This window comes from Marmota marmota, unplaced genomic scaffold (genome assembly GCF_001458135.2).
Source record: "Marmota marmota marmota unplaced genomic scaffold, marMar, whole genome shotgun sequence".
In the NCBI taxonomy this organism is placed as follows: Eukaryota; Metazoa; Chordata; class Mammalia; order Rodentia; family Sciuridae; genus Marmota; species Marmota marmota.
The window spans coordinates 8,957,920-8,985,350 of NW_026000051.1; the positions used below are offsets into that span (position 1 = coordinate 8,957,920).

Sequence of the window (27,431 nt, forward strand, 5' to 3'; positions counted from 1 at the left end):
GCCTGGGGCGTGGCCTCCGGTCCGGAGCCTCTGATTGGGCCGGGGTCTCGGAGACCTCCGCGCGCCCTGCCTCACCGCCCTCCCGCGACCCGCAGGTTATGCAGGCACAGTTCGCGCAGGACAACAACCCGGACGCGCAGACGCTGCAGAAGCTGGCGGACATGACAGGCCTCAGCCGGAGGGTCATCCAGGTGGGACCACGAGTGGGCGGGGCCTTCAGGTCTGGGGCGGAGCTTAGGGGTCCCGGGCCAAGCTCTGAAGCTCGCCGCGGTGCCAAGGGTCGCCGGTGCTTGTGGAGGCTCTTCTTCAGGGGGTGGGGAGGCAGTCCCGCCTGGGCATCCCCTGGCGGCGCGTGCGACCCTCTCAATGCGAGGCTGAAACTGCTGAGGCTGTCGTTCCAGGTGTGGTTTCAAAACTGCCGGGCGCGTCATAAAAAGCACACACCGCAGCACCCAGTGCCGCCCTCTGGGGCGCCCCCGTCCCGCCTTCCCTCCGCCCTGTCCGACGACATCCACTACTCCCCGTTCAGCAGCCCCGAGCGGGCGCGCATGGTCACCCTGCACGGCTACATTGAGAGTAAGTGACCGCAACAGCTGGAGGAGGGTCTGCGGGGAACGCAAGGCTGAGGAGTGTGCGTGAGCGACGGAGGCAGAGGCGTGGGGATGCATTACAGAGCCTCGTGGGGAAAGATGTGGGCTTCGAAGTCATTCGAATCTAGGGGCTTCGTGGAGCGGGTAAACCCCCCGCCCTGTTTCAGAGGGGGGCTGAATCCTTTCTCTTGGTAAAGGCGAGCAATTTAGCCATTCCCCAAATGCTATGGCCTGGGGACTAGGGAGAGAGTAAGAGGAGCAAGATCCCTGCCCTGTGGAGCCAGCATTCTGGTCAGTTAGACAGGGGAACAATAACCAGATTGTTAAGCGCATGATTTTCCCTGGGATGATTTCTACAGGAAAGGTGCTGGGTGGGAGTGTTTGGAGATGCTGGTGGGGAGGCCGCCTCGAGGAAACACACCAATTTGAACTCGTGGAAAGGATTTAGTGAGGCATACTGACTGGGGGAACTGAATGTGGGAAGGCCTTGACCCAGAGAGCGAAGGTGGCGGGGGTACATTTGGGAAAGCAGAAAGTTAGTGTGGTCTTGGGCATATCACTTAACCTCCTTGAACTTCGATTTCCTCATCTGTAAACTGGAATATTATTAATGCCTTTTATTTTTATTTTATTTTATTTTTGGTGCTAGGCCCAGGGCCTTGTGCATGCCAGGCAAGCACTCTACCAACTGAGCTTTATCCCCAGCTATTAATACCTTTTATAGAGTTGCGAAAATCGATTCATGCATTCAGTAAATACATTTTGAGTGCCTCCTGTGTTCATAGCACTGGGAACACTGGAAACACAGTAGGCCAGAGCTACTGTGCTCCTGGAACTCACATTCCAGAATGAGAGATTGGGAAAGAGACCCTGAACTCTTAAAAGAAGGAGGGGAGGCCAGGCAGGGTGGCGCATAACAGTAGTTCCTGTGGCTTGGGAGGCTGAGGCAGGAGGATCACAAGTTCAAAGTCAGCTTCAGCAAAAGTGAGGCACTAAGCAACTCAGTGAGACCCTGTCTCTAAATAAAATATAAATTAGGGCTGGGGATGTGGCTCAGTGGTTGAGTGCCCCTGAGTTCAATCCCCAGTACCAAAAACAAAAACAAAAACAAAAACAAAAACAAAAAAAAAAGGAGGGGAGACATGTGGGTGGACAATGAGTTCTATGGGGAGAGGTGGGAAGGGTCATGGTGAAGGGACTTTGGAGCAGGAACCTGGAGAAATAAGGGAATAAGGGAATAAACTCCTGGATTTCTGAGGGATTTCAGTGAATCTGTTACAGAGCAGTTGCTTATCGAGACTTTCTTTCCCTTTGAGGTTGTTTTCTCAAAGCTGAGCATGACCAAAAAAATAGAAGTGATCATAACAAACACACATGCATACATGCACACAAATACTCACCATCCCTTCTCTGGCTACAAGTGAAAGGGAGAAAGAAGGGAGGTCAGAGAGAGAGCCACTGCTTTTACCCAATACCTGCCATGTGCCAGACATAAACATCAGAGATCACTATCCCATTGAATGGTGGAGGAAACCAAGGGCCCACTGTAAGTTCATGGGAGCTAGTGCTCTTTAAAGATCAAATGTCGGGGGTCAGACTGCTGGGCTTCAAATTCCATCCCTGCCACTTACTAACTGGGTGACATTGGGAAAGTTTCTTAGCTTCCCTGAATATCAGTTCCCTTATCTTCAAAAACAAGGACAATAAGAGTTCGTATCTCAAAGCAGTGTTGTGACTGTGGAATAAGGTAACTGATGTAAAGTCTTCAACATTCAGTAAGTATTAGCTACTCTTGTGATGGCAGCATGGGCTTGGTTTGTAAACTAGCAGTACAGAGTTCTGCCTGCTGCTCCAGGCTGCTGGGGAGAAACTGGACTCTTTACACTGTTCCATTTCTGAACCATCTGCTTAGTAGGAAGGATACTTTCCCCCTTTTATTTCTAAACAATAATTTATGTTCAGCCTGCACAGAGCCCAGTAAATACTTGTTAAAAATGCCAACGATCAGGGCCTCTCTAGTACCAGGGACCTAGGCTATCATCATTGTGTGGAGGTAATGATGGATCTAGGTGACCCTCTTCAAAGGTGGGCCACGACTCCATCCACACCACTCCAGTGAGCATGCCTAGATCTGTCTTGGATCCCTAGAGAAGGGGCTGAGGTACCCTTTTCCTTTTTCCCTGGTGGTGGAACCTAGCTTGGGGCAGAATTCGGTGGGGTGTCTGGGCCTGCTACCTCTTGCTTCAAGAGCTGAAGGTCACCCCAGTAGTTTGCTTTGCAGTTAGTTAAAGTCTTGAATCTTGCATATTCTGAAGCCTTAGAGCTGGGAAGTTGAAGAAAGAGAACGAGAGCCCAGGAAAAAAAAAATGAACTTTTACTTCATAGTTAATTAAATTCACAGGATCCTTAGTTTCCTGAAGTCTTAGAGCTTAGAATGTGATAAAAGCTTTGGAACCAGACCCCAGAAAAATGCACAGATACACATAGTTATTTGAGTAATTTGAGGTTGTTCATGGATTCCCTGAACACCCAGGGAGTTAAGAACCCTCAATTTAATACAATTGCTTTATTCTACAGATGAGAGATCTGTGGCTCAGAAAGACACAGAGATTTGTCCCAAGTTACATATTGATTGTCAGTTTCTGCACAGTTCTTTTTCTATGATCAAAGAGGATGAAGTCTAGAGAAGAGATAGGCAAAGGACTTCTCTATTATAGTGGTAAACAGGATGAAGCATGAAAGGTTTGGATCAGACACACAGGTGGACTTTCCCCAACAGTTTTAGATGTTGGAATAGGGTATGGAGTCTCATTCAACAAATATTTTTAAAGTACCTACTAGATATCATGCCTCATCCTTGGTGTTGGAAATTTACAAAAATCCAGAAACTAGAAAACAGATTAAAAACTTCCTGCCCTCATGGAGCTTGTATTCTAGTTGGCAAAGACAGGTGATAGCAAAAAACAATAAAAACACACCGTAAGTCAGATGGTTAGGGCTAAGGAAGAAAAACCAAGCTGGAAAGGAGGATGGGGAGGGAAGGGGAGGGGTGGCTATTGGTATTAGGTTGATGAAACCCAACTGGGAGACAGAAGTGTACAAGGAGGATCTGTACACAACCCATAGAGCACAACCTTGCTTGCACGAGTGCCCATTTATCAATGAACTGGATGATTATCCCTAGCAACTGTGGCACTTTATAAAGTCCTTCATGTGCAGTGTGGTCACCCACCCTATTGAAATCTCATGCAGGTGTTAAGTGGCAGGGATGGAACTGGTCTTGGGGCTCCAGCATGCAGAGCACAGGGCAGGTGGGATCCCGTGTGGAGCCTGAGGGATGGGCTCCAAGGCAACCTCTCGTCCACAGGTCAGGTACAGTGCGGGCAGGTGCACTGTCGGCTGCCTTACACCGCGCCTCCCGTCCACCTCAAAGCTGATATGGATGGGCCGCTCTCCAGCCGGGGTGAGAAGGTAAATGGAGCCAGGTTGGTCTGCTGGATCAGAGCCTTCCTGCTGCGGGGCTGAGTTTCTGGCAGTATTTCCCGTCCTTGAGTGGGCAGCCTGCCTCTCTGTGGCAGACCATCTCTGCCCAGCCAGCTCTGGCCCACTCTGTGCCCATGAGAGGCATCTGAGCAGCTGCTGGCATGTTCCACATGCGCCCACTCCACAGGCCTCCTTCGCCCCGTCCTCTCACTGGCAGGGTGGCTTCTCTTTTGTCACACTGGAGAATTTACTCAAGCTTTGAGGCTTTTGCAGGGAGGGCTTCTGGTGGGGCAAAGAGACAGCAGGCCAGCAAGGAACCTTGGTCAACTGGCAGGGCTCCTCTGTGGAACCGGATCTCTGGTTGTTTGAGGCGTTGGGAATGAATGTCTAGAAGATGCTTAGGTATTACCCAGTCCAGCAGCTGGAAGGCTTTGCTTTTTAAGCATTGGAACCCTTTGTTTAGTCTCATCAGTATCACAGATGAATTTAGACGGAGCTGCTCTGAGTGCAACCATGGAGCGGGTAGGAGCCTCACCTCCCGCTCAGCTCTGAGGCATCCCAGAGCTAGCCTTAAAAGCCATTGAGCTGAGACAGCCTCTCCTTTTAGAAGAGGGAAATCGAGGCCAAGAAGCTGAAGGTCAGAGCCTGGATGAGAACCTGTGCGTTTATTCATTCACTTACTCATTACTCACAGATAAGTAAAGCATGGCTGCTGCTCGAGGAGGCCACATCTGGAGGGGGAGACAGACTCCAGCATTTGCAACCTGGCTGATCACACTGTGATAGGGAGCTGTGGGATGGGGGAAGAGTGGGGGCAGGGAGAGATGGAGGGAAGACTTCCTGGAGGAAGGCAGCCCCAAAACACAGGCCTGACACTGGATCAGGGCTCATCAAAGACAGCCATCCCAGCTCTTAGGGAATCCTGAACCATTCCATGTCACTGGGACAGGCTTGGGAGGAAAAGTGGTGAGAAATGGGACCAAGGGGCTGACAGGCAGAGGACCTGGACTTTATCCCGGGGCAGTGGGGGACCTTGGAAGGCCTTGCAGAGACAGCACTGTGATGGTCCTCAGAGAGATCGGCTGGAAGATGTGCCGTGGGAGGCATGGAGCCACCCTGAGTCAGATGGTACAGTGGTCCAGGGAGACAGAGACCATGCTTTAGAGGTGGAAGGTCCATCAGGAGCCCTCCAGTCCTGTGGATCCCAGTCTTCATGTGTCTTGGAATCACCGGGGCAGCTTGGAAAAACAGATTCCCAAGCCAGAGTCTGATGGCGAGACTGGAATGGGGTACATTGACCTGCATTTGTGATGCTCAGCCCCTGTGATTCTGATGGGCAGCTCCAGGTGCAGAACACTTCTCCAGGGTATTTCCTCTGGCTGTGCCTCCTGATTGAGCACCTACTGTGTGTTGGGCTCTCTGTGATTGGCAATGTGAGGGAATATCTATAGTACAGAGGTGAAAACAGCCTAGTTGCACAGATATGTTTCCAAGTAGGTGGTGGTGTTCAACACAAGAATCAGGTGGTCGGGGAGCACACCGCAGGAAGGTCCCTTCTGAGACTGTCACATTCACAGTAAGAACTGCTATTTGTTGAGCTCGTCTTCTGTTCCACTTTACACACATCTTCTGGTTGACACCTCCCAGCTTCTTGGTGGGCATGGAGATGGCCTTTCTCATTGTAGAAATAAATGGACTGAGGTTCAGAGAGATGAGGTGATTTGTCGAGGGGTGCAGCAAGTTTGCTGGACTCTGAAGTCTATGAAGCTCAGTAGATTCTTCCTTTCTTGTACCACTTCACATTTCTACAGGACTGTCTCTGACAGTATCCTTTACAGCCTCCCTGGAAGGATGGCTATGATGGAACTCCATGTCACCTCTGGAAACGGAGGCTCAGAGAAGTAGCTCATCCAGGTCACACTGAGTGTGGACACAGCAGTCCTCGATCTAAGGACCACCTGCCTCATACCTGCCTCTTTCTTGTGGGAGATCATTGGTCCTACCAGACCTGGCACTGGCTTTGCAGAAGAGATCTGACCTGATACCCACCCACAAGAAACTTGTGACTTAGAGTAGGACATGGACAGTTATACCATAAGGCAATGGGGTAGTTGGAGTGGGGGCAGCCATGGCCTTGGAGGACCCAGAAGAGGGAGTGACAACTTTAGGGGAGAAGCAGGGTATGAGGAGAAGGGCATTCCATGTTGGGAGAACAGCAAGTGCTGATGCACAGAAGCAAGGAGAAGCCTGGCTTTGAGGGGATTGTGGGGTGTTTAGTGGGGTGGAGGCCCAGGGAAGTGGAGGAGCAGCCAGGGCTACATACTGAAAAGCCTGGTACCCTAGGCATTATATAGAGGGAAGGGTTGGGCCTTGGAAGTGCATAGGGCTGGGCTCAGTGCTTGGAGAGGAGCCCTGCCTCCTGGTTGCTCAGCTAAGCTTGTGGTTATTTCTGGTTCAGCCTGAAAGACGAGCCAGGCTGGGCATTGGCAACTTTGGCTCTAGGATTCTGGCCCCTGGGTTTGTCTAGTGAGCCAGAATTCACTCTTTCTGGGCTGTGTCCCCGGATTTGTATCCAGATGCTCTGCATTAAAGTGTGTCTCCCTCCTTTGTGACCCACTGCCCTCTCACTGTCAGAACTTCCCTCAACTTCCAGGGATTTTTCCCATCCACATATTGTCAAACCTGTGGGCTTGGTGGGTCACAGGGCTTGGGCTGAGCAGGCAGCGTAGGACTGTATGGGCTGTCTCCCAAGTCCCTCCGGGCCTGAGCCAGCCTAGCTGTGGGGAGACTGTGTCCCCCTGGGTCTGGTCCTTGAGCCCACTCATCTGGATCAGGGCTGGTTTGGCCAGGAGAACAATGACCCGAGCATTCTCAGGGTGGGAGGAGCTTCCTGTCCACTGCGTCATCATTTGGCCACATATGCCTGTGCGTTTCCAGAACCACATTTCTTCCTGGTTGTGTACCCTGATCCCACAACTTCAGCACTTGGAAGGTTCTTAGAAATCAGGACCAAGAGGTTATTATTCAAATATTAGGTTATTGAGGGACTGAGGCCCCTGTAGGGGACAGGTTTGACTGGGGTAATCTTTTTTTTTGGGGGGGTGCTCCTTTTAATAAGAGCTTAAAGCCAGGTGTCCTGCAGATCCAGTGGAAATAAGGCACAAGGCTGGGTGAAGAATGCAGTGTGAGCTTTGGAGCCCAGCCACCCTGAGCCCAGATCTGCCACCTCCTCCCTCTGAGACCTGGAAACACGATTAGCTTCTCAGAGTTTCAGTTTCTGCATTTATAAAATGGGGACAATAATGGCTCCCACCACCCGGGTTTGCTGTGGAGACTAAATGCAATGACTTGTGTAAAGAGCTTAGCACAGTGTCCCATAGGCAGAAAGCGCTCCATGGGTACTGGTCGTCATTATGATTGCAGTAGTCTACTCGTATCTGTAGGGCTATGTTCCAAGACCCCCAGTGGGGGCCTGAAACCCTGGATAGTATTGAACCTTATATAATAGTATATTTTTCCTATACATACATACCTCTGATAAAGGTTGATTTATAAATTAGGCACATTAAGAAATTAACAACAACAATAATAAAATAGAACAATCATAATGTACTCTAATAATAGTTATATGAGTGTGATCCCTCTCTTTTGAAAGAGTCAAGACCAATATTAATATTCTTGGACTGTGGTTGACTGCAGATAACTGAAACTGTAGGTAAGGGGGAGGGGACTACCATGCTACTATGGAGATCAACATCTTTGCTTTCCTCCTCCACCTCCTCTGGTAGCTGATTCTGGGCAAGAAACATCCTGATCAGAAAATGTATCAGCGATGTGACGGTGCCCACTGGCAGACTCTGGGCCACTTGAAACCTCCTCCTCCTATTTTCCTGTGAAAAGGGACACCCCATTTTGACCAGCCAGCCAGTAATCCTTGACCTGAACTTCAGGGGATTGGTTGTATGGGTGGCAGTAAGATGTCAGCCAGGTGCTCTAAGTGGAAGAGGGAAAGAGAAAGGAGCAGAGGCCCACCCACTCGCTGTGCATCAGCCTCTGGCTGGCTTAGCCACATGCCTTGGCTTTGTGCAGATCCGGTGCACACTGGGTGCTTAGCCCTTGGCTTGGTAGATTGTGTGCCGTGGGCAGCTGTTGTCATGGTGGTGTTGGAGAGGTAGAGATGGGTGGTTTAGTAAAGAGCCTGCCTGGATTCCAGTGTTGGTGTGCCTCTTCCTAGCTGTGATCATGGACTCACTAACTGCCACTTCTTTCAGCCTTGGTGCCCTCCCTGTAAAATAGAGACCATCACAGTAGGACTTCCTCATGGGCTTGAGGTGCAGCTTCATTGAAGCAATTTATGGAGGGAGCAGGGTAAAGTGCCCAGTAGGTTTTTGCTTCTGCTATTGTATCTCATTGAATCCTCCCTGTTCTGAGAGGTTTTGTCATCCCTGTTTACAGATGAGGAAATAGGCTCAGAGAGGGGAAGTGAGTTGTCCAAAGTCCCACAGCAAGTAAGCTGCCAGAGTCAAGATTTAAACCCAGATCTAGGCCCTGAGCCCTTCCTTATGCTGCATGACTTTGAGGATCCCTGGGGTCTGCCAAGTGGGGCAGGCTCCCAACTCAGCCACCTCCCATGCCCTCCTCTTGCAGGTCATCCTTTTTCAGTACTAACGCTGTCGGCACTTCCGCATCTGTCCATGGGCACCCCACAGCTGCCCCTCAGCCGCTGAGATCCAGTGTCCAAACTGTGGCCAGGGATCCACCGCCTCCGCATCCACCCCCACCCGCCATTCTGCCCGCCGCCAGCTGGGCCCCCAGGCCTGGCCTTCCCTCTCCTGCTGAGAACCAGAACTGGCCAGGAGCATCACAGAGTCCTCCTCTTGGAAGGCAGAGCTCCCTGAAATTTGGAATCAGGGTGAAAACAACAGCCTGTTTTTCCCATTTAAACAGGAGTCATCTTCAACTTCAGCTGATTACAATAGCAAAAGACAAATTGAATCATGCGACACCAACAGCCTCCTAATTTACAGGTTTTCTTCCCCGCCCTCCCACCCCCATTGGCCTTTATTTACTACTTCCTTGGAACCATCTCTGAATTCCGAATAGCCGACAACCCCCAATGTCATCCACTCTGTTGCTTTTGTCTGGAAAACTCTACAGTGTTTGTGGGATGTCCCCAAAGGAAAGCTATGTTCTAATTTTATCATTTCCATCTGTCTGGTTATGTCAAGTTAATTCAGAAAGAGAAGAGACACTGACCAACCCTGAGAGGCCCAGTAGGGCAGAGATGGAGGCCTGCCCAGACCAAGAGGCAGAGGGACAGGCGGGGGATGGGGGACAAAGGCCCCCATTGGTTGGAGATCGAGGAGAGGGATGTGGCACATGTGGCACTCTGCACTGGGAGAGGCACTAACCATCTCAAGGAGGGGAAAGCGAACACTTGGGACGGAGGGGAAACCCTACCCCCACCTGACTATCTAACATAAGTGCAGGAGACAAAGATGGTATTTGATCTGTGTGATGCTGCTGCTGAGTGTTTGGGCAGGCTAGAGTTGGGGATGCTTTTTGGCTGCTGGTTCACTACTGATAGGGGTGCCTGGGCTAGGGGACCACTCTTGGGGGCCAAGGAACAGAGCCCAGTGAAATGAGAGCCAGAATGTAAACTCTGATCCATCTCTGAGTAGAGAGGTGCCCACTGCTTAGGTGAGTGTGCCAAGCTAGTCCTATGGGCTTCCCTGCCAACCCTGCCCAGAGCCAGCCCCACCCACTCCTGAGAACAAGGCTAGACACAGCTGTGCTCTCATCCACCCCATCCTGCTGCAACTCTTCCACCTGAAACCAAGGGCTTGGGCAAATAGGACCATGATATTTATGTTTTCAGGGGATGCCCATTTGCCCCAAGCTTATCCTATAATTCTAGAACTACTTGGAGACCTAGTGCATTTCCCACTAGAGGCTGCTAGTAAGCATGCTTTAGCCCCAGTCCTCCTGCCTGCTTTTGGAAGGAGACTCCAGGACAGGGAAAGCAAGTTTATAGTTATACGCAGCTGTGGTCCCTCTGTCTTCACCCATAGCAGACATCACTAATAGATGCACTCTCTCTGAGTCTGGATAAGGTTTCGGGATTCACATGCTTGAAGTTGGCACTTAATGAGAACTTACATGCCATTTTCTCTGGAGGAGGCCTAGGCATGGGTGAGGCCCAAGAAGGGAACCTGCATTCTGTCCCTTCCAAAGATGTTACAGCTAACTAAGGTCAAAGAGAAAGCACCACTCAGAATGTGGTGAATATGGCTCAGTTCAGAAGTCATCCAGTGAAAACTTGTGCTGCCTCTGTCTGGGCACTGAACTAACAGGAGTGACCTGGGCCTGATCCCTGGCCTTGGGGAGCTCAGATCTTTCCTTTGATTTTTGCTCCTAATGATCAAAGCCCCAATCACAACCATGTGGTAAGCGGCCAACTGAGCCTTGCCCAGGGTCACCCAGGATCCTCTCTGTCTTGAGTCTCTCCCCAGGGTCTGTTCCTTGCGTGGACTACATGACAGTAGCATGTTGCAGTTCAAACGTCTCCACTACCCTGTTAAGAGCAGCCTGGGAACACACAGGCCGACAAGACTATTTATTTAAATACAAAACAAAAGGGGAAATACACACATGGAATAAAAATTGTAAGCACTTTTTTTGTAAAACCAATGTCTGTTTTGTTACATATCTTTCATGTTGTGCTTTGTAAATGTCTTATTTGTGTAATAAATAAAGTTAACGCAAGTAGAAGTGCTGGCACTTAAATCCAGAACATGATGGGATTTCATTTCTTTCCTACTCTCTGGCTAAGGGCTTGGGTCCCTGGCTCCCAGAATTTCTGGGCTGCTGGACAGTGCAAAGCTAAAAAGTCGGTACCATTTCCCAGTTGGTAAATTGTGCATTGCAAAGGCACGAAGAAGGGTTTTTTTTTTTTTTTTCTCTAAATATTGCATCATCCCTATGTCTTAGTGAGTAGCAGATCAGGCTGGCTGTTGTCTGCATTGTGCTCCCTGAACACCAGCTCTCTACTGGGCCCTGTGCTGTCTCTGCAGATTCAGAGAAGGGTCCCAGCCCTACCCTGCCTAGAGGAGCTCTCAATCTGGCCAATGATGTAAACAGATATCACACTAGTATGCTCTGTGGGACAAGGGGAGGCATTTGAGCTGGGTCCTATTTCTTACCCCCATTCATGTGCCTCCCCACTTTACTCTCTTAATCCATTTTTCAAATGTTTAGATATATGTGTATCTTTGATAATATATTAGGCATGTGTGCTTATATGAATGTAACTTATTTTTTAAAAAAAAGAGGGAATTTTAAAATTTATTTTATAGTTTTTTTTTTTTTCCCGGCGGACACAACATCTTTGTACGTGGTGCTGAGGATCGAACTCAGGGCCGCGCGCATGCCAGGCGAGCGCGCTACCTCTTGAGCCACATCCCCAGCACTATGAATGTAACTTCTGTTTTCAAAACTCAGTTTGTTATCAGCCGTGGAGCTCAGCCCTATCATTCTGTCAAAGTGACTGGAGTCTGAGAGGGGTGAGGTTATTCCCCCAGGTTCCTCCATGGTACAGCTGAGAGTGGACCCAGGCCTTCCTCTGGCTGTTGGCTGTACCTGCATGATAGCTCTGGGTTGCTCATTGCAGGTCCAGTTTCCTTTCCCTGCAGAGCCCTCCCAGTTTTTACCAGTTTCTACCAGAAAGTTCTGGTGAGACAGGGGACATGACCCAGGAGGCCACAGGATCCAGCAACCTCCCAAGAGGGACAGTTGTGCAAAGATCCAGGTTGCTTGGGGTCCACAAGTGGCCCTGAGACATGTTGCTGCTTCCACTTCTGTTTTTCAGTTGACAATGTGAGCTCTGAGGTGATTCTGAAGACTGATTATATATGCTGCTAACAAACTGCATCATGTGTTTAAAACAAACACATATTGTACACCTGCTAAGCACCAGCTCCTTTTCATGTACTATCTCATTTGACTCATTCTCAGCTACTCTGTTGTTTTAAATATCATTATAACCATTTTATAGATAAGGAAACTGAGCTTAGAGAAGTGACTTGCCCAAGGTTATGTAATACTGTGGTTGAGCTGGGATTTGAACCCAGAAATGGATGATGGCAAAGCCACATTCTTCCTATGGCATCAAGCTGATTCTGCACCTCCTCCTGCCTGAGGCTCAAATGATGGCCCCATAAAGAGTAAAAGACATAAGTGGGGAGTTATTCGGGGAGGTGCCAGCTGTGAGCTGGTCACAATAATCAGGTCCTACTGTCCTCTGAAACCAAGAGAGTCAGTCACTGTCTATGAACCTCAGATGCCCCATTGCAAAAGGTTATGCTTAACCCTCCTTTGAAGGCTGCTGTTAGGAGCCGGGAAGATGCCCACATGCTGCCTTGGCCCACGAGGGGCTCATTCAGTCACATATATCTGTTATTGTATGACAGTGGTTCTCAAACTTTCATATGCATAAGAACTACCTGAGAATGCAAATTACTAGGTTCCATTCCCAAAGATTCCGATTAGCAAGTCTAGGCTGAGGCCTGGGAATAGCTATAGTTCATGATTTTTCCCAGGTGCTTCTGATGCAGGTGAAATGAGGATGAGTTCTGAGAACGTCTTCGAAGGCAAATACACTTGGAGCCACTGAGTGCAGAAAGCTTTTATTCCTCAGTCAAAATTGAGGCTCTAGAATTGCAGCCTCCCAGGGTGAAGGCAGCCAGTGCCAGCGGGACAGATGACAGCCTCTGGTGGAGGCTGCTGCAGAACTCACAGCTTGGGCCTGTGACCCACGATCTCATCCCAGCCCTTCCGACAGGTCCGGATGATCCACTCATGCTCATCATCGTCTGTAGGGAAAGAGGAAGAGCCAGTCATGCCTGGTCCTCACCGAGACTTTGCGTGCCCTGGGAGTCCCCCGGGTGGGGTCTTCGAGTTGGAGTGCATTCCAACACAGGCTGATGGTCTGCTGGTGGCCCATGTGTTTAGCTCTGTGTGGGCAGAAGCAACCCTTTCATTTAAATCTAATCCCTCGGCAGAGGGCCTGGTCTGGGGGAAATTGAACACAAAAGGGTTTATAGTTTGTGAATGCTGCTGATGAGGCAGCTTGAGGTCTTTCAGCCACTCTGAGCCGGTTTGATCCTGATGGGCAGTCAGAGTGGCAGCCTCACTCTCCAGTGCTCACCGGTGTGACATATCACAAATAGCAAGCCCAGAGCGGTGGGGCCAGGCCTGGCTGGTAGCACTAGCACATAGTTTTAGGTCCTAGTTTCCTTTCTGGGCGTTCCTTTCATGACCCTTCAAAGAACCTGAGGTTTGAGGGTCCAGGGGTCCCCCTGACTCAGGAGCCTGCCAGGGACATGCAGAGGAGCCGCGGTGGCAGCTGTAGCTATTCCCAGCCATCTGGCTCAGCTTCCTCATGGTCTCCCTGGAAAGGCAAGTCTTTCCCATCACTTTAGATGAACAGAGGCTCCAAGGTCAGGTCACTTGCCCACAGCCTGGGGCTAGTGTGTGGGAGGACCCACAATCTGAACCTAGAGTTGTCTAATTATGAAACCTGTGCTGCACAACAAAACCTCACATAGAATTGAATGAGTCACAGTCCTCAGTCCCACCGCACGTGATCATCCTCTCTCTGTGCAATACCCCTTGTGAATTTCTGTATTTTTATTTTCCCCCTTTCTCCTCCAGACCACACCCAGCCCCTCACCACAACAGGGACCCACGCTAATGGTGGGATATAGATCCCTAAAAATGCATGTAGTTATATAAAGTATGTACTGTTGTTTTGTGTCTGAATGTGTTTTTAATTTATGAAAATGGCATTGTGCTGTGAATTTCATTGTGCCGAACTTCTTTCACCCCATGGTACATTTTTAGGACCTCTTTTTGTTGCTACATGGAGTCTAGTTCTTTGCTTCTTTGCTGCCTCATGTTGCATGGTTGGCCCCCTCACGTTTCACTCTCCATCCTCCCAGTAGCGGAGATGGAGGTTGCCTCCAATTCCCTGCTACCAGGAACAGCACTGGGACAAGCATTCTCCAGTACATGCATTCAGGGATCTGTGGGAGAATTTCCCTGGGGCTACATCCCAAAAGAAGGGCCATCAATCCTGCACAGACTTTGTTCACCAGTGTTTCCAACTGAGCCTGTGCCCTTCTCTCACCACACTATTTCCTTCCTTCCTCCCTTTCTTCTCTGCTCCTTGTCCTCTGGTTCTTCTTTGGGCTATAGCATGGAGGAGTTCTGGCCTTCTCTCCTCTGTACCTAGCTCAGAACCTTCCACCTGAGATGGGTGATGAATGGTAGAAGCTCAGTAACCAGGGGTCTTCCTGAAAGCTGAAATGCAGAAGCCATCAAAAGCCTGCCCTCTGAATCAGATTCCCCCTGCCCAGGGACGCCTTCTTCTCCTGTAAAAAGCCCCAGGGTCAGGGCTAAGAGATGGAGGCCCATGGACAGCCTACTGTGTGCTATTTTAGCACTGCATCTCATTGGATCTCCACAGTGGAGGGGAGAGTGCTTCCATGTTACAAAGGGGATGAGCCTGGTTCTAGGTCCCTGGCCCATGCAATTTGAGCAACTCTTTATCAGGCTTTGCAGCCTAACCTCCACCCAGAGCAGATGTGGGGATGCCAGGACCGAGGCTCCCCCCATGTAACACACACATTTCTTTACCTATGATTTAAGGAAAGAGGCTTGCTGGCTAGTACACGCTGGCTTTTGAAAACTGTCCTAAGTAGCCAGTGGGCCTCAGTTTCCCCTGGGCCCGCTGCCTGGCAGTCCCAGTTCAGGCTGGCAAGCCCAGGGGTGGGGAGATGGGCCGCGATGTGTCAGCACACAAGGAGTTAAGCGCTGATGGAGCCCACTTTTGCCACACTGTGAGCAGCCTGGTTGATAATTACAGTTCTGAAGTCTCCAGGCTATTGGAATCAGTGCAGCTGCAGCCTCTTCAGCGGTAACCCCTGAAACCAGACAAACTGGGTTTATTGTGCTGAACCAGTCCTCAGGCCCCTCCCTGATCGTTACAAATTGACAGCAATGGACTTAACAGCCCTCTTCACTACCCCTTTCACTCTCTACCTGGCTGCACAGCCACCAATTTGAATCACAGATGCCTCCCCTCCGGCAGCTGCTCACCCACCCTCCTCCACCTCCCCTACGCCTCCAAGGCTCCCCTGGCCCTGCCACGCCAGGGTGAGGCTGCCGAGGCACATTTCATCAATATTTAAAATGGAATTAAACCTGTAGCTTTGATTAATGCCTCCCAGATCCCGGGAGTTGTGATTACTATTTTGCAAATTGCGATTGTTGGAATATGTTAATATGATTGTCTGAGAACATCTTCACCTTCTCAGATAATTTCCCCCCTTTTTGGCAGGAGGGGAGGAGAAGGGAGGGAGAAAAAAGACGGGAAAAAAATACCTCGCAAACTCTTTAATCAATTGTAAATTATTACCTTTGGCACTATTGCCAGTGGCACAGATGGAAGGGGAGGAAGATTTCTGGTTTGGTGCATTTATCTGTAAAAGTTTTTGGCTCTTGTTGACCTCGTATTCCCAGTCTGGGACACTATCCTAAGGGAATAATCTATTTGTCTTAGAACTATTTAGAATCAAGAGAATGAAAATGACACACATTTCTAAAAAAAAAATAGGGAATGATTACTTTGTTGTATCTTCACTTGTTTAACCAATTAATTCTAAATACCAACTACAGGGCAGGAATCATGCTAGTTTGGGAGGAAGCAGGAGACATTCATGAAAAGTCATGTGAAGGGACACTTAGCAACTACTGAAAATGACAGTTATAAAATCTGTATAGCAACATGGGGAAAATGTTTTTGATGAGATAATAAGCCAAAAACAATTGAGACGAGGCAAGAAGAAAACAACAACAACAATAAAACATAGACAGTATGTTTCATGTAAAAATTGTGCACAGAAAAATTAAAGATAATAAACTGAAATGGTAAGCTCTGAGCCGTGGGACTCGAGTGATTCTTATTTCTGCTTTTGGTATTTCCCAAATCCTTTTCATTATTTGTTGTGTGTTGATGACAGAAAAATTTTAAATAATTATTGATGTTTCCCCTATCCTCCAATTAAATGTCTTGGTAATTTTATGTGTTTTGTTAACTGAAATAAAATATTTTTAAGTTCCTAAAAATGCTGACATATTCTTTAACTTCTAAAAAAGTAAAAATCCTAGCATAAATATGTTGGTAAAAATTCATTAAAATCAGAATAAACAAATTTCCTGTGCAAAAATTCTAAATAATTTACGTACATACTCTGCCCTCAAGAGTTGGAAGGAAACTCCCCACTTCGTAAGTGTGACTACATAGTGACCTCCTTCCAAAAAGAGGACAATATGGAAAGGAAGGGGGAAGAAAGTGTAACTTCACAGAGGAAAAACTTGACCTCAGGCAGGTGTTCAAGGTCAACATCAACATCAGTAAGTCATAATGATATTCTGCACCCTTGATACCTTTGGATGAAAATGGCATTGTGCTTTTGTGGTCTTCTTCCTTAAACTCCACAGCCCCAATCTACGAATAGGAGAACATCAGACAATTCCAGCCAAGGAACCTTCTGCAAAATACCTGACCAGTACGCTTCAAAACTATCAGACAAAGAAAATGAGAAACTGTCATACCACCGAAGAGGAGCCCAAAGAGACAAAGCTAAATGTAATGTGTCCTGAAACAGAAAATGGACACGAGGGAAAGACTAAGGAGATGGGGGTGCACTGTGGGCTTTAGTTAATGTTAGTTCATCAATATTAACGTCAACAATAAGTGTCATATTCATGAAATATGACAAATGTACCATACAATGTAAGATGCTAATATAGGGGAAACTGGGTGTGGGGCATAGCGAGAATGCTGTACTGTATTCACAAAAGTATGTAATTTGCTCTAAAATAAAAAGATCATTCTAAAAAGTGCATGAGGATCCAGTGTGCTCCCTAACAGGCAAGACCATCTGGTATTCCAAGAGATGGAAGGCCCTTCACACTGCCAACCACCCAAACATAGCCATTCACTCCTCTTTGGTTTCATGCTTCCATTACATTACAAATTTTCAATATCTCCTTATATAATATTTTTCTCTCCCAGGACCCAGTTTACAATAGATGCCGAATAAATGCTCTGAAGGTGGCACTGAATAAGCCTTTCATTCTGACTTGCCTCAATCACCATCCACAAACATTCTTTGAGCACCCACTGGGCATCTGAGTCTTAACTCCCATGTCCCCTCCTCACAAGGAGCCTCAGGTCACTCCAGCTTGGCTGTTCTTCATAGCTTGCACCACTCTCTGCAATCTTCTTATTTATTATAATGTTGTCTGTCTCCCCTACCTAGACTATAAGCTCTGATGAGCTGAGGAGACTCATCTCCTTGTTCCCTGTGTGTCTCCAGTGCTTAGAGGAATGACTGGCATGTGTAGGTTGTAGTCAATACCAGCTGAATGAAAAAATGAATCAACAAATCTGTCCTGTGGTCGGGCCTGTGCTCGTGCTGGTGACAGAGAGAACTAAGACCCAGCAGCAACTGCTGCCAGGAGGCCCAGGCCAGGCACTCTTTAGTTGTATTTCTGTCTGAGGTTATAAGGCAGAAGATGTCTTTTGTCAGGTTCTGAAGCTTTGTGGCCACTCACATGCCCTGCACCCATAGATCATTAGAAGAACCCGGCTTCCTATAAAAGAGGAAAAGGAACTTGCTTCAGAAGAGATCCCAAATCTGACCATAGACTTCCCTGATGAACACCTTTCCTGAAAAGGCTCCCCATTTCTTAGTTTTCCCTCCCTGGTTCACTTCACACCATCAAATGTGGCCACCTTCAGGTACGGCAGTTGCCCTAATGCACCTGCTCTCCAGTGTCCCTGGGGAAAAAGCCCTTCTGTTCTGGGCCTGGCTCAGGTCCAGGGCCTCTAAGGGCATGCGAGAGGCCAAGGGCACTTGCCATTTCTAGCCTCTAGTATATATAAAAATGAAGAAAGGTCTAAATGAGGCAGTATAAATTGTATATTTTAAACATTTATATTTGATAAATTATTGCTTTCAACAGAAACACACAAATGTAATATGAACGTGTTATTACAGAATTTCACTCAAAAAAGTCTTAAGTTCACAGAGACTGAAAGTGGTGTGATCAGAAAAAGGGGTGTGGAGTCAGAGTTGTCTGATGAACATGGTCTTTCTTTAGTCCTATCACAATCCAGACTTAAGGCCCTTCATGAATGTATGTGCGCTGAGCCCTGTGCCCTCCTGTCTGTCCCCTGTCCCACCCCATGGGCCTGCCTGGACATCAGCCTTCCCTGACTCAGGCTGAAGTCATGGTGGTGTTCACCAGCTTGGGGCAACCACATGGTCCTGGCACAGATTTGGCACTTAAAAAGTATTGACTCAATATATGGTAAATGAATGAATAAAGAAATGTAAATTTGGAGACATAAAAGTAATAGTTTTACCCTGTGGGATTTGGACAAAAGGAGAAGAATTTCTTCTCCTCCCTGGGCAAATGAAGCTCCCAAGAGGGCCAGGCAGGCGTGCCAAGTGCAGGTCCAGGGCGCCAGCTGTGTTGCCTTGAGGCCATAGATCAGGCAGCCCCACCACACAGAGAGGCTGAGCTGCCTAGGGTCATACCTGAGCACTAACCACACTTGAAGCTCAAAGCTTGCCTGGCCTGTGACCTGCTTCATAGCAAAGGTGGGGAGGGGCCAGTCTGCAAAGGGAATAAGCATGCTGGGCCTGATGAGGATTAGTGACGTCAGTGCAGTGTGCAGGCCAGTATAGAAGAAGAGATCCTGAAAGTCTCAGAATAGCTGCAGGGAAACAGTGATTCCCAGATGGTCAACAGGGAGAGAGACAGCATGGCATGGTGCTTAAGAACATGCTCTGGCTTTGGTGCTCAGTGCCACTAGTTTGGGCAAGTGGCCTCACCTCCATGGGTCTCATTCCCTCATCTGTGAATGTGTCTGCCTGGAAGGTTTGCTGGGAGGATCCAGTGAGATCATTCCTGAATAGAGCTTCACAATGCGTGGTGCACAGGCAATGCCAAAAAAAAAAAAAAAAAAAAAAAAAACAAACCAAAGAAAACCAGAAGCTGCTTTGCAAGGTGGGACTTCTGGGTGCAAAGCATGGGCTGGAAGGAGTTCTGGAATCAGATGGGCCTAGGTCAGGTAGTGAGCCTTCAGCTTGCTTGGTGATAGAGGACAGGCCACTCTGAATCTATGAGCTGAGTTCCTGTCTGTACTTTGGGTTGAAACAGACTTCCTGCAGAGGGCACAGTGAGGCCTAGAGACTCAGGAAGTAGAAACTACAAGTAGAAACTACATCCCTCTGATGGGTCCTTAATTCCCAAACTAGATGCCTACAAGGGACCATCCTTAAAGGACTCACCAGGACACCCCTGGGACTTCGGGTTCCCTGCCAGGATGTGGGGAGCTAAGGGAGGAGAAGGTCTTTACACAGGATCAACATCATAAGGATTAAGCACGATAGCTCAGTTAACAAGTTTTATTCAAAGCCAGGAGGGCAGGCCAGGGCAGGTGAGCCCAGGTAGGGTAAACAGGTAGATTGGGGTCACTGGGTACCCCACCTCTTGGCACACCTTTGGGCTAGGCACATCTGCGGTCACCATGGCTATGCAGGTCCTGCCTGTGAGCTGGGGATGGGATGGGGGCTGGGAAAGAGAGAAGACCCAGAAGAAACTGAGTCTGGCCAGGGGCAGAGAAAGAGCCACCTAGGGGGCCTGGCTCTGTGTATTTCGTCCTTCCTCAGTGAATGAGAAGAGGTTGCCCCCACTTAAGACGAAGAAGTAAGGGGAAGGTTTAGAAGGGTGCAATAATTTGCCGTTCCTTCAGGGCAGAGGGGAAGGCTCAGCGTGCTCTGGTACTGGTCACAATTGGTGAAGCAGGGAGTGTGTGCACATGCACAAAGGTGTGTGCTTCCATCCAGTTTTTCTCACACAGAAGAGTGAATTGGTGTGTGTGCCTAGGGGTCTGAAGTCTAAGTATGTGTGAGATCACACGTAGAGGGAGGAGGCACTTCCCACCTCAGAGGGCCCTGTGCTCATCCAAGATGCCCAGACTGGCAGTGAGCCTGGAGCCAGGCCAGGCACAGGAGCAAGAGGGTTTCTATCATGGGGGCTGCTCTCTTTCTTGGGGTCAAGGCCCATCCTAAAAAAAACTCTAGGCTAGGATCCCAGCCTCTGGGCTGCTCCCACACCCTCTGGCAAAGGCAGGGCTGTGTAGGCAGGTGCGGCAGGGCCACAGGGAGGGTGGCAACACCCAGGCCTCCCTGTCATGACTCCTGACAAGAAAGAGGCTTTGAACTTCACTGGCAATGGTGGTGGCCAGAGGCCAAGGCCACAGCATCATCAATATTGACTGAGGGGTCATTGCCCAGGCAGAGCCTCCAAGGGCTGGTGGGAGGCCTTGGGGCTGCTCTTGCTTTTCCCTGTAAAGAATCATCTTTGGAGGTGGGTGGGGGCTGCAGGTGAATTGGGGCAAGCTGCTTCATCTGCTGGGAACCAGAGGTGCAGGGCCCAGCACCCACCAGCTTTTCAAGGCCTATTCAAATGTAAGAGGCTTGGAAAAAATGATTGACTCTAAAATATCAAAAAAAGAAACCATAAAACTGAAATTAATAAATGTTCTAATTAATACATTCAGATTTGATTAATTAAACTTAGAAAGCAAACAATTTCATTATACTTGAATTTCCATTTGCAGGCTCGATTTCTTCATTTTGCCAGAATTTTCCAGCATGCATATGACTCTTAAGAAATCACAGCCAATTGTTAAACTTGTAGTTAAGCAATTAACCAAGCAAAGTTAAAAAGATCCTTTCAAAGTTTTAAGAGCAAAAAAAAAAAAAAATGTGTATTCAATGTGGGAGTGTGGTTACATTCTGTTTTAATACATTGAAATAATTGGGGTAGGGTCTCTAAGGTCAGGCAGCAGGATTAGGGATATCACTGGGGAGGGGTGAGTCGGGCAGGGGATAGAGCTGCCTGGTATTAGGAAGCCCTTCTGTGTGTCAGGTGTGGTGCCTGGCAGGCACTCTGCATGCCCCTTCTCACGCAGTCCTCAAACACCTCTGTGAATGTGCAGTTGGTGTTCTCTCAGTTGTATGGTGGCACCCAGTTGATAGGTATAGGGAAAGTGCCCATAGTCACAATGAGCCTTGGAAATCTCTTAGGGAGCCATAAGCTGGAGAAGAACATCTCATTAAGTGCCACACAGCCATTCTTCTGACATTGCTGGGACAGTTACTCCTGCTGTTGAGGTGTAGATGCATAGTGAGCTTGTATTTGTGAGCAATACAGATCCTTAAATACTAGAGCAAGGTGATCCCAGGATCGGAGGCACCCAGGGACAGAGGTCACTGACTCAGGCCCTCACACTCCCTCCAGAGCAAGTGTGTGCTGGGTGGAGGGTACACATTCACCAGCACTGTCTATAGCTATTCTTCTTGCTTCCTGCTTTTATTTTATGAGTACTAATAATTGGATTTGTGTTTGCTAACCACATTCATGATACCTAGCCACCCTACTTAGGCAGCTCAGAGAAGCCAAGTGCCACAGATACTCTGTCAGTGTAGCCTTGCTCACTCCTGCTCTCTGGCTGCATGTAGACAATGGACTGAAGGTGGCCTAGCAGTTGGGAGCCCATTGTTCAGTTGGCAGATGCTGAGGACTCCATTAGGCCAGGGTTGTGGGGACACTGAGTGATGGTAAGTAGGAATCTACAAAACTCCATGCAAGACTAGAATTCATTGAGTCCTAGAAGCAATCTGCAAATTCAATGCTGTCATATGTTTCACAGGGAGGGTATGGAGACTCAGAGAGGTGAAGATATATTCCTGAGCTCACACAGCTAGTGAGTGGATGCAGGGTCATAGTCAAGTCTGTCTTCAGAGCTGCTACCCATAGTCACTACCCACTTCCCTGAGAAACCTTTCTACAACTCCAGTCCTTACTGCTTGCTATCTGAAGGACAGATGCCAAACTCCCCAACCAGCACTCAAGGCCCTAGATCCCTCTGCCTCGAATGCCCCACCCAGACCCACTGCTGTACTCCTGTCAAAGCCCAAAGGAGGCCTCCTTGATTCCTCCCTGACCCCCCAAACACCGGCAGATCTCAGGGTTCCGTCCTGAGTACCCTGGGCCCCTGGATCTCTCTGTGCATTTGTCCATGCTGTTCCTTCCCTTCTGTGCAACAAAATCCTGCCCTTTAAGGCCTGGCCGGGCACCTCCTTGTCTAGGACATCATCTTGACTAGGCTGGGGACACGCTCACTCTTCTCTGTACTCCCTCAGCCAATGTGATTCTGGCTGTGGTAGCACCAGAGAAACAGGGGCACGCCTCACTTTTAGGGGGAGACAACCTCATGTTGGATATTTCAAATTAAACATAAGCATAAATATGACAAGGACAGAGAGTTGTGTTGGGCTGCCTTCCTCATGTGTCTTGGATGTTCTGTGTTATTTTTATTACTAAACTATATTTATTACTAAACTATATTTAATACTAAGCTATATTACTAAACTAAACTCAGGCCCCACCCAGGCTTCTGTCCAGAGAACACCCAACCCAGTCCTGTGACCATCTGTTTATGCATCTGGTTTGTGGGGTAGGTGCTGGGTCTGGCTCCTACCTGAAAAATCCTAGTGTACACAGTGGCTCAGTGAAGGCCTGTGTCTGTAGGGAGCTTGGGAGTCCAAGGCTCTAGATGGATAAGAAATGATGCGGATGGTGGGGCCACATTTAGAACAGAATGCCAAGGGCAAGTCAGATCAGGAACCTGCAGGCCTCTGGACCAGCTTTGAAACTGGCATCAAAAGCAGATGGGCAGAGGACACAGGGCAGCATGCCAAGGTGACAGTGGCTCCTCCTTTGGATGTGAAGTTAGGGAGGCCACTGCTTTTCAACTTTTTACCCCAGGGTGCAAAAAAACCACCACTTCAATTGCTGGTATGTACCAAGCACTCGGCTGGGTGAGTTCTGTTCTCTACCCCTAGCATTTTCTCCTTCATGCTCACATAACCCTGTGGGAAAGGTCCTATTTTTATCCCCATTTTCCAGATGAAGAAACTGAAGCTCAGAGAAGTTAGAGACTAGCTCAAGGTCACACAGCTAGTAAGCAGATCTGGCTGACTCTATGCCCAGCTCCTAATCTGTCTGCCTCTCTTAGACCTGAGGTTGAGCCAAAGGCTCTAACTTCCAGAGTATGAGCTGAGGATGAGAGGTGAGGCGCTTGCCCCATGGGCTTTGGCCCTGCATGCACTTCTATTAAAGGAGACAAACAAACCATGCTGGTGCTGGCTGGGCTGACTCCAGCCACGGAAGGGGAAGCTGTGTCCCCTGGATGCCTCCAGACTGCTGTGGGGGCGGGGGACACATTGTTACTGATGGGCACTATGGCTGGAGGGGGATTTCCAGGGCCTGTGAAGTTGGGCTCAAGGGGCAACTCCGCAGGTCAGGGAGGGGCGGGCAGGGGCAGGCTGTTACTCTTAGAGTAGAGATCTTGTCAGGAGCCTATGGATGGCTTTCAGGTGGCCGGTCCTGCCTTCTGTGGGTAAACTTCTGCTGATGGGTTCCAAAACCTGGGTAGAGTATTCATAGTTTGGCCTAGATTCTTAGAGAGGTTCATGACACAGAAAGGCCACAGCATGTCTCATTGGTTCAGAGTGTGGCCTCTGGTGTCAGAGAGATCTGGGTTCCAATTCTGATTCTTCCCTTTAATAGAAGCAAGACAAGTAAATAATCTACTTCTCGAGCCTTGGTTTCCCCATCTGCCAAAGAGGGATAATGGCATTTCGTCAAAGGACTGGAATGTGATAAGTCCCTGGCAGTGGAGGCTTCGATGCTCAGAGCTTCCCTTCCTACCCCTTTTGCTTATGGCAAATGCCATGTCTGCTGGCAGCGACGTGCGATCGCCAGGGCATTTCATTTGGCAGTAACGAGTGTGATATTATCCCTCCACAAAGCCTTCATTACAGTGCTGCTGACAATACCACAGATAAAGCAGGGATGCCCCTGCGTGCCAGCCTCCAGGTGATTATCACATTTGGGTAAATTGCCTTTTGTCTTGCTGGAGAGATGACGGGAGGGAGCTGTGCGGGAGACTCACTCTGCCATTTTGCAGAAACCTCTAGGGAGGCATCATGGAGAGGTAGCTGGGTTTTCAGAAAGAGCTGTGGCTGGCAGTGGGAAAGCAGGGCTCTGGCCCCAGCTCCACATGGCCAGGCTGTGTGGGGTCGGGCATGTGATTTGCCTTCTAGATCTCAGGTTTCTCACCTGTCTGAGAAAGGCTGTGATTTCAGATTGGTTTGGTAGAGGCATTGAAAGTCCTTTGGTCATTGGCCAGGTTTTTTATTTGTATGATTCTGTGGTTCTGGTATGGGAACCAGGGCCTCTCTCATGCTAGGCAAGTGCTCTACACTGAGCCACCTCCTCAGCACTCTGGCCATTTTTTTTTTTTTTTTTAAAGACAGGGCCTCACTATGTTGTCCAGGCTTGACTCAAACTCCTGAGCTCAAGTGATCCTATTTTTCTGTGTTATCATGAGGATTAGATGAAATGAAATGAAATAATGCCTGTAATGTGCTCACATCAGCACCTGGAACATAGCAAGCAGGCAGTAAACACTGGTTATTATTATTATCTTTATTTTTCACCTGAAATTGAACATGGATACTTTTTTTTTTTAATATTTATTTTTTAGTATTTGGCGGACACAACATCTTTGTCTGTATGTGGTGCTGAGGATCGAACCCGGGCTGCACACATGCCAGGCGAGCGCGCTACCGCTTGAGCCACATCCCCAGCCCCCGAACATGGATACTTTTGTATATCAATAAGGTTTATCTCTCTGCTGCTATTTTTTAATGTCTCCATTGTATTCTATTGTAAGAATATACTGTATGTTATTTAACTAGTCTCCTTCTGTTGGACATTTGAGGTGTTCCCAGTTTTCAACGTGTTTAAACAATGCCAGAGCTGGGTACGGTGGTGCACACCTGTGTAATCCCATCTACTCAAGAGGCTAAAGCAGGAGGATTGCAAGTTCAAGGCCATCCTCAGCAACATAGTGAGACTATCTCCAAAAATAAAAAGGGCTTAGGACGTAGCTCCCTGGTAGAGCACCCCAGGTTCAGTGTCTCGTACTACAAAACCCACCACTACAATAATGCCAAGAAACTTTAGAAGGCCAAAGTGGTCTTTCATTTCTAGGTGTTCACTCTGCAGCTTAAATGTCACCCTCTTCTAAATTGTCTGGGGAGCAGATAAACACCAGTGCTGGGGCTTCTTGCCCATACCTCTTTGAATAGATGATCTTGGAGCTGGCCAGTCAGAGTGGAAAGAGGAAAACCTTGGAAGGAGATGAGACTGAGTGTGAATCCTATTCCTGCAAATTTCCTGGGGAATTCTTTACCTCACCAAGCCTCAGTTTCTTCATTTGTCAAACAAGGCTCCCAGGAGGATTCCCCGCCTTGTCTATAGAAGGGTTCAGGGCATGGTAAATGCTCCTTCAATGTTACCTTTCATTGCCATCGTCATCTTCATCTTCCTCGTTCTCATCCTGGGTGAAGCCCCTGTCACCTCCCAAAGACTCTGAATCACACAGTAGGTCACTGCTCAGACCCCAATTCACACCCCTTCTTTCCAGTGTCCACTTAACAGTGTACATTCAAATGAGGCTTACGGTTGATTTTAAATTCTGTCTGGAACCCATAGGTTCAAACGCAAAAAGGCCCTCTCTGCAAATAATCACTGGTGTGTGATATTTTTAAGAAGCCAAAGCCATTGTTTCTGATTGAAGGAAAGTTGGTGCTATTTTGAAGAGCAGCGCGATTAAGCGGTGGCGTTATCTCTTTAACCATTGGGAATTATATGCTGTTTGAAAGATTTGTGAGCTCTAGGACATTTGCCAGATGTGCTTGATTCGACATTTCAGACAACAAAGGGGATAATGTTGGCGGGAATCTTGACGGCATTTCTGATGATCAGGATATTCTTTGAGGATGGTACTGAGACCTTTCGGGGAAGAATTTCAGCTTTCACATAAACTAATTTGGGATGCTCACTCTCTGTCTTCCACAAAGCAAATTTAGTTCATTGTTAGTTGTATATGTTAAAATGGTTATGAGGGTTTTTTCTTTGAATATTAATAATGTGCCTTTCATCGGAGACACTCGCATGGGGTATCATTAATTGGGGGGAGGGAGTAAGGATTAGTGGTGCAGTTATTTTGCAAATGATTCCTACGGAGTAACGTTGAGGCAAGCAACAGTGACATGAAAGAAATACACGTACAAACCGCCAACACGGCTTGGGCTTAGCCTTCCTGAGAGGATTGAAAGAGACATGTAGGAGGGGGCAGGGTTAGTTAATCTCCCAATTTCCCATCATATTAAAGGCAATTATCTCAAATATCTTCAAATGTTTCCTTACTGGCTCTCAGTGTATAAAGAAAGGACCGCTTTTCAAATAAGGTAGTATCTCATTCTAGGGACTGTAGTGTTTTTGTCTTAAGACTCTAAAAGGACCTTTTCATTCATTTAGGAAGCTTACTGAGCTCCCGATGCATTCTAGGAATTGTGCCTGGTGGAGGAACAACTATGAATCAGACATGCCTCTGTCTAGATAAATATGCATACAGAATAAATTAGGGCAATGCTGGCAAGAAGGACAAAAGGAACAGTATATTAGTCAGTTTCCTGTTACTATAACAGAATACCTGTGACAACTTATAAAGAGGAAAGTTTTATTTAATTCATGCTTCTGAAGGTTCCAGTCCAAGACTGGGCAGCCCTGTTGCTTTGGGCATCTGGTGAGGGCAGCATATCATGGCAGGAGCACATGGTTGAGCAAACAGCTTGTGATGACAAGCCAGAAAGCCAAGTGGAAAGACTGAGGGTCTCCTTGGATGGCATGTGCCCAATGGCCTAAAGACCTCCTATAAAACCCCACCTTCTAAATGACCATAGCATTTCCTAATAGTACCACCGTAGGTACTAAGCCTCCAAAAATGGACCTTGGGGGATACTACCCATAGACATCAAACAGGCTTTGGGAAGATTTGGGTTCAAATCTAATTTTGTCATAAGTTGTGTAACCATGAGCAAGTTATTAACCCATCTGAGACCAGGTATACTAATTATGGCTCATGTAAATTACCCTATTGAAAAGAGTGGGTGAGGACTGGGGTTGTGGCTCAGTGGTAGAGTGCTTACCTAGCATGTGTGAGGCACTGGGTTCGATCCTCAGCACCACATAAAAATAAAATAAAGGTATTGTGTCCAACTACAAATATATATATATATA

The 27,431-nt window shown here is 48.1% G+C and overlaps 2 protein-coding genes across 5 annotated transcripts in view; one reads left to right on the forward strand and one right to left on the reverse strand.

The window, feature by feature from the left end:
* Positions 1-10,866, forward strand: part of Lhx6 (LIM homeobox 6) — a 26,561-nt gene extending 15,695 nt beyond the window's left edge. For 2 of the 4 annotated variants that reach the window (XM_048813136.1, XM_048813139.1), the window contains 4 exons: positions 96-191; positions 402-576; positions 3,958-4,061; positions 8,721-10,866. In XM_048813136.1, the coding sequence (XP_048669093.1) occupies positions 96-191; positions 402-576; positions 3,958-4,061; positions 8,721-8,741 (396 nt within the window). In that variant the 3' untranslated portion in view covers positions 8,742-10,866. The remainder of the gene's footprint in view (positions 1-95; positions 192-401; positions 577-3,957; positions 4,062-8,720) is intronic. The other 2 variants (XM_048813137.1, XM_048813140.1) reach the window with 1 other exon arrangement.
* Positions 10,867-12,741: 1,875 nt separating this feature from the next.
* Morn5 (MORN repeat containing 5) overlaps positions 12,742-27,431 on the reverse strand; it is a 32,677-nt gene continuing 17,987 nt past the window's right edge. The window contains exon 5 of the mRNA XM_048813141.1: positions 12,742-12,943. Within this exon, the coding sequence (XP_048669098.1) occupies positions 12,864-12,943 (80 nt within the window). The 3' untranslated portion in view covers positions 12,742-12,863. The remainder of the gene's footprint in view (positions 12,944-27,431) is intronic.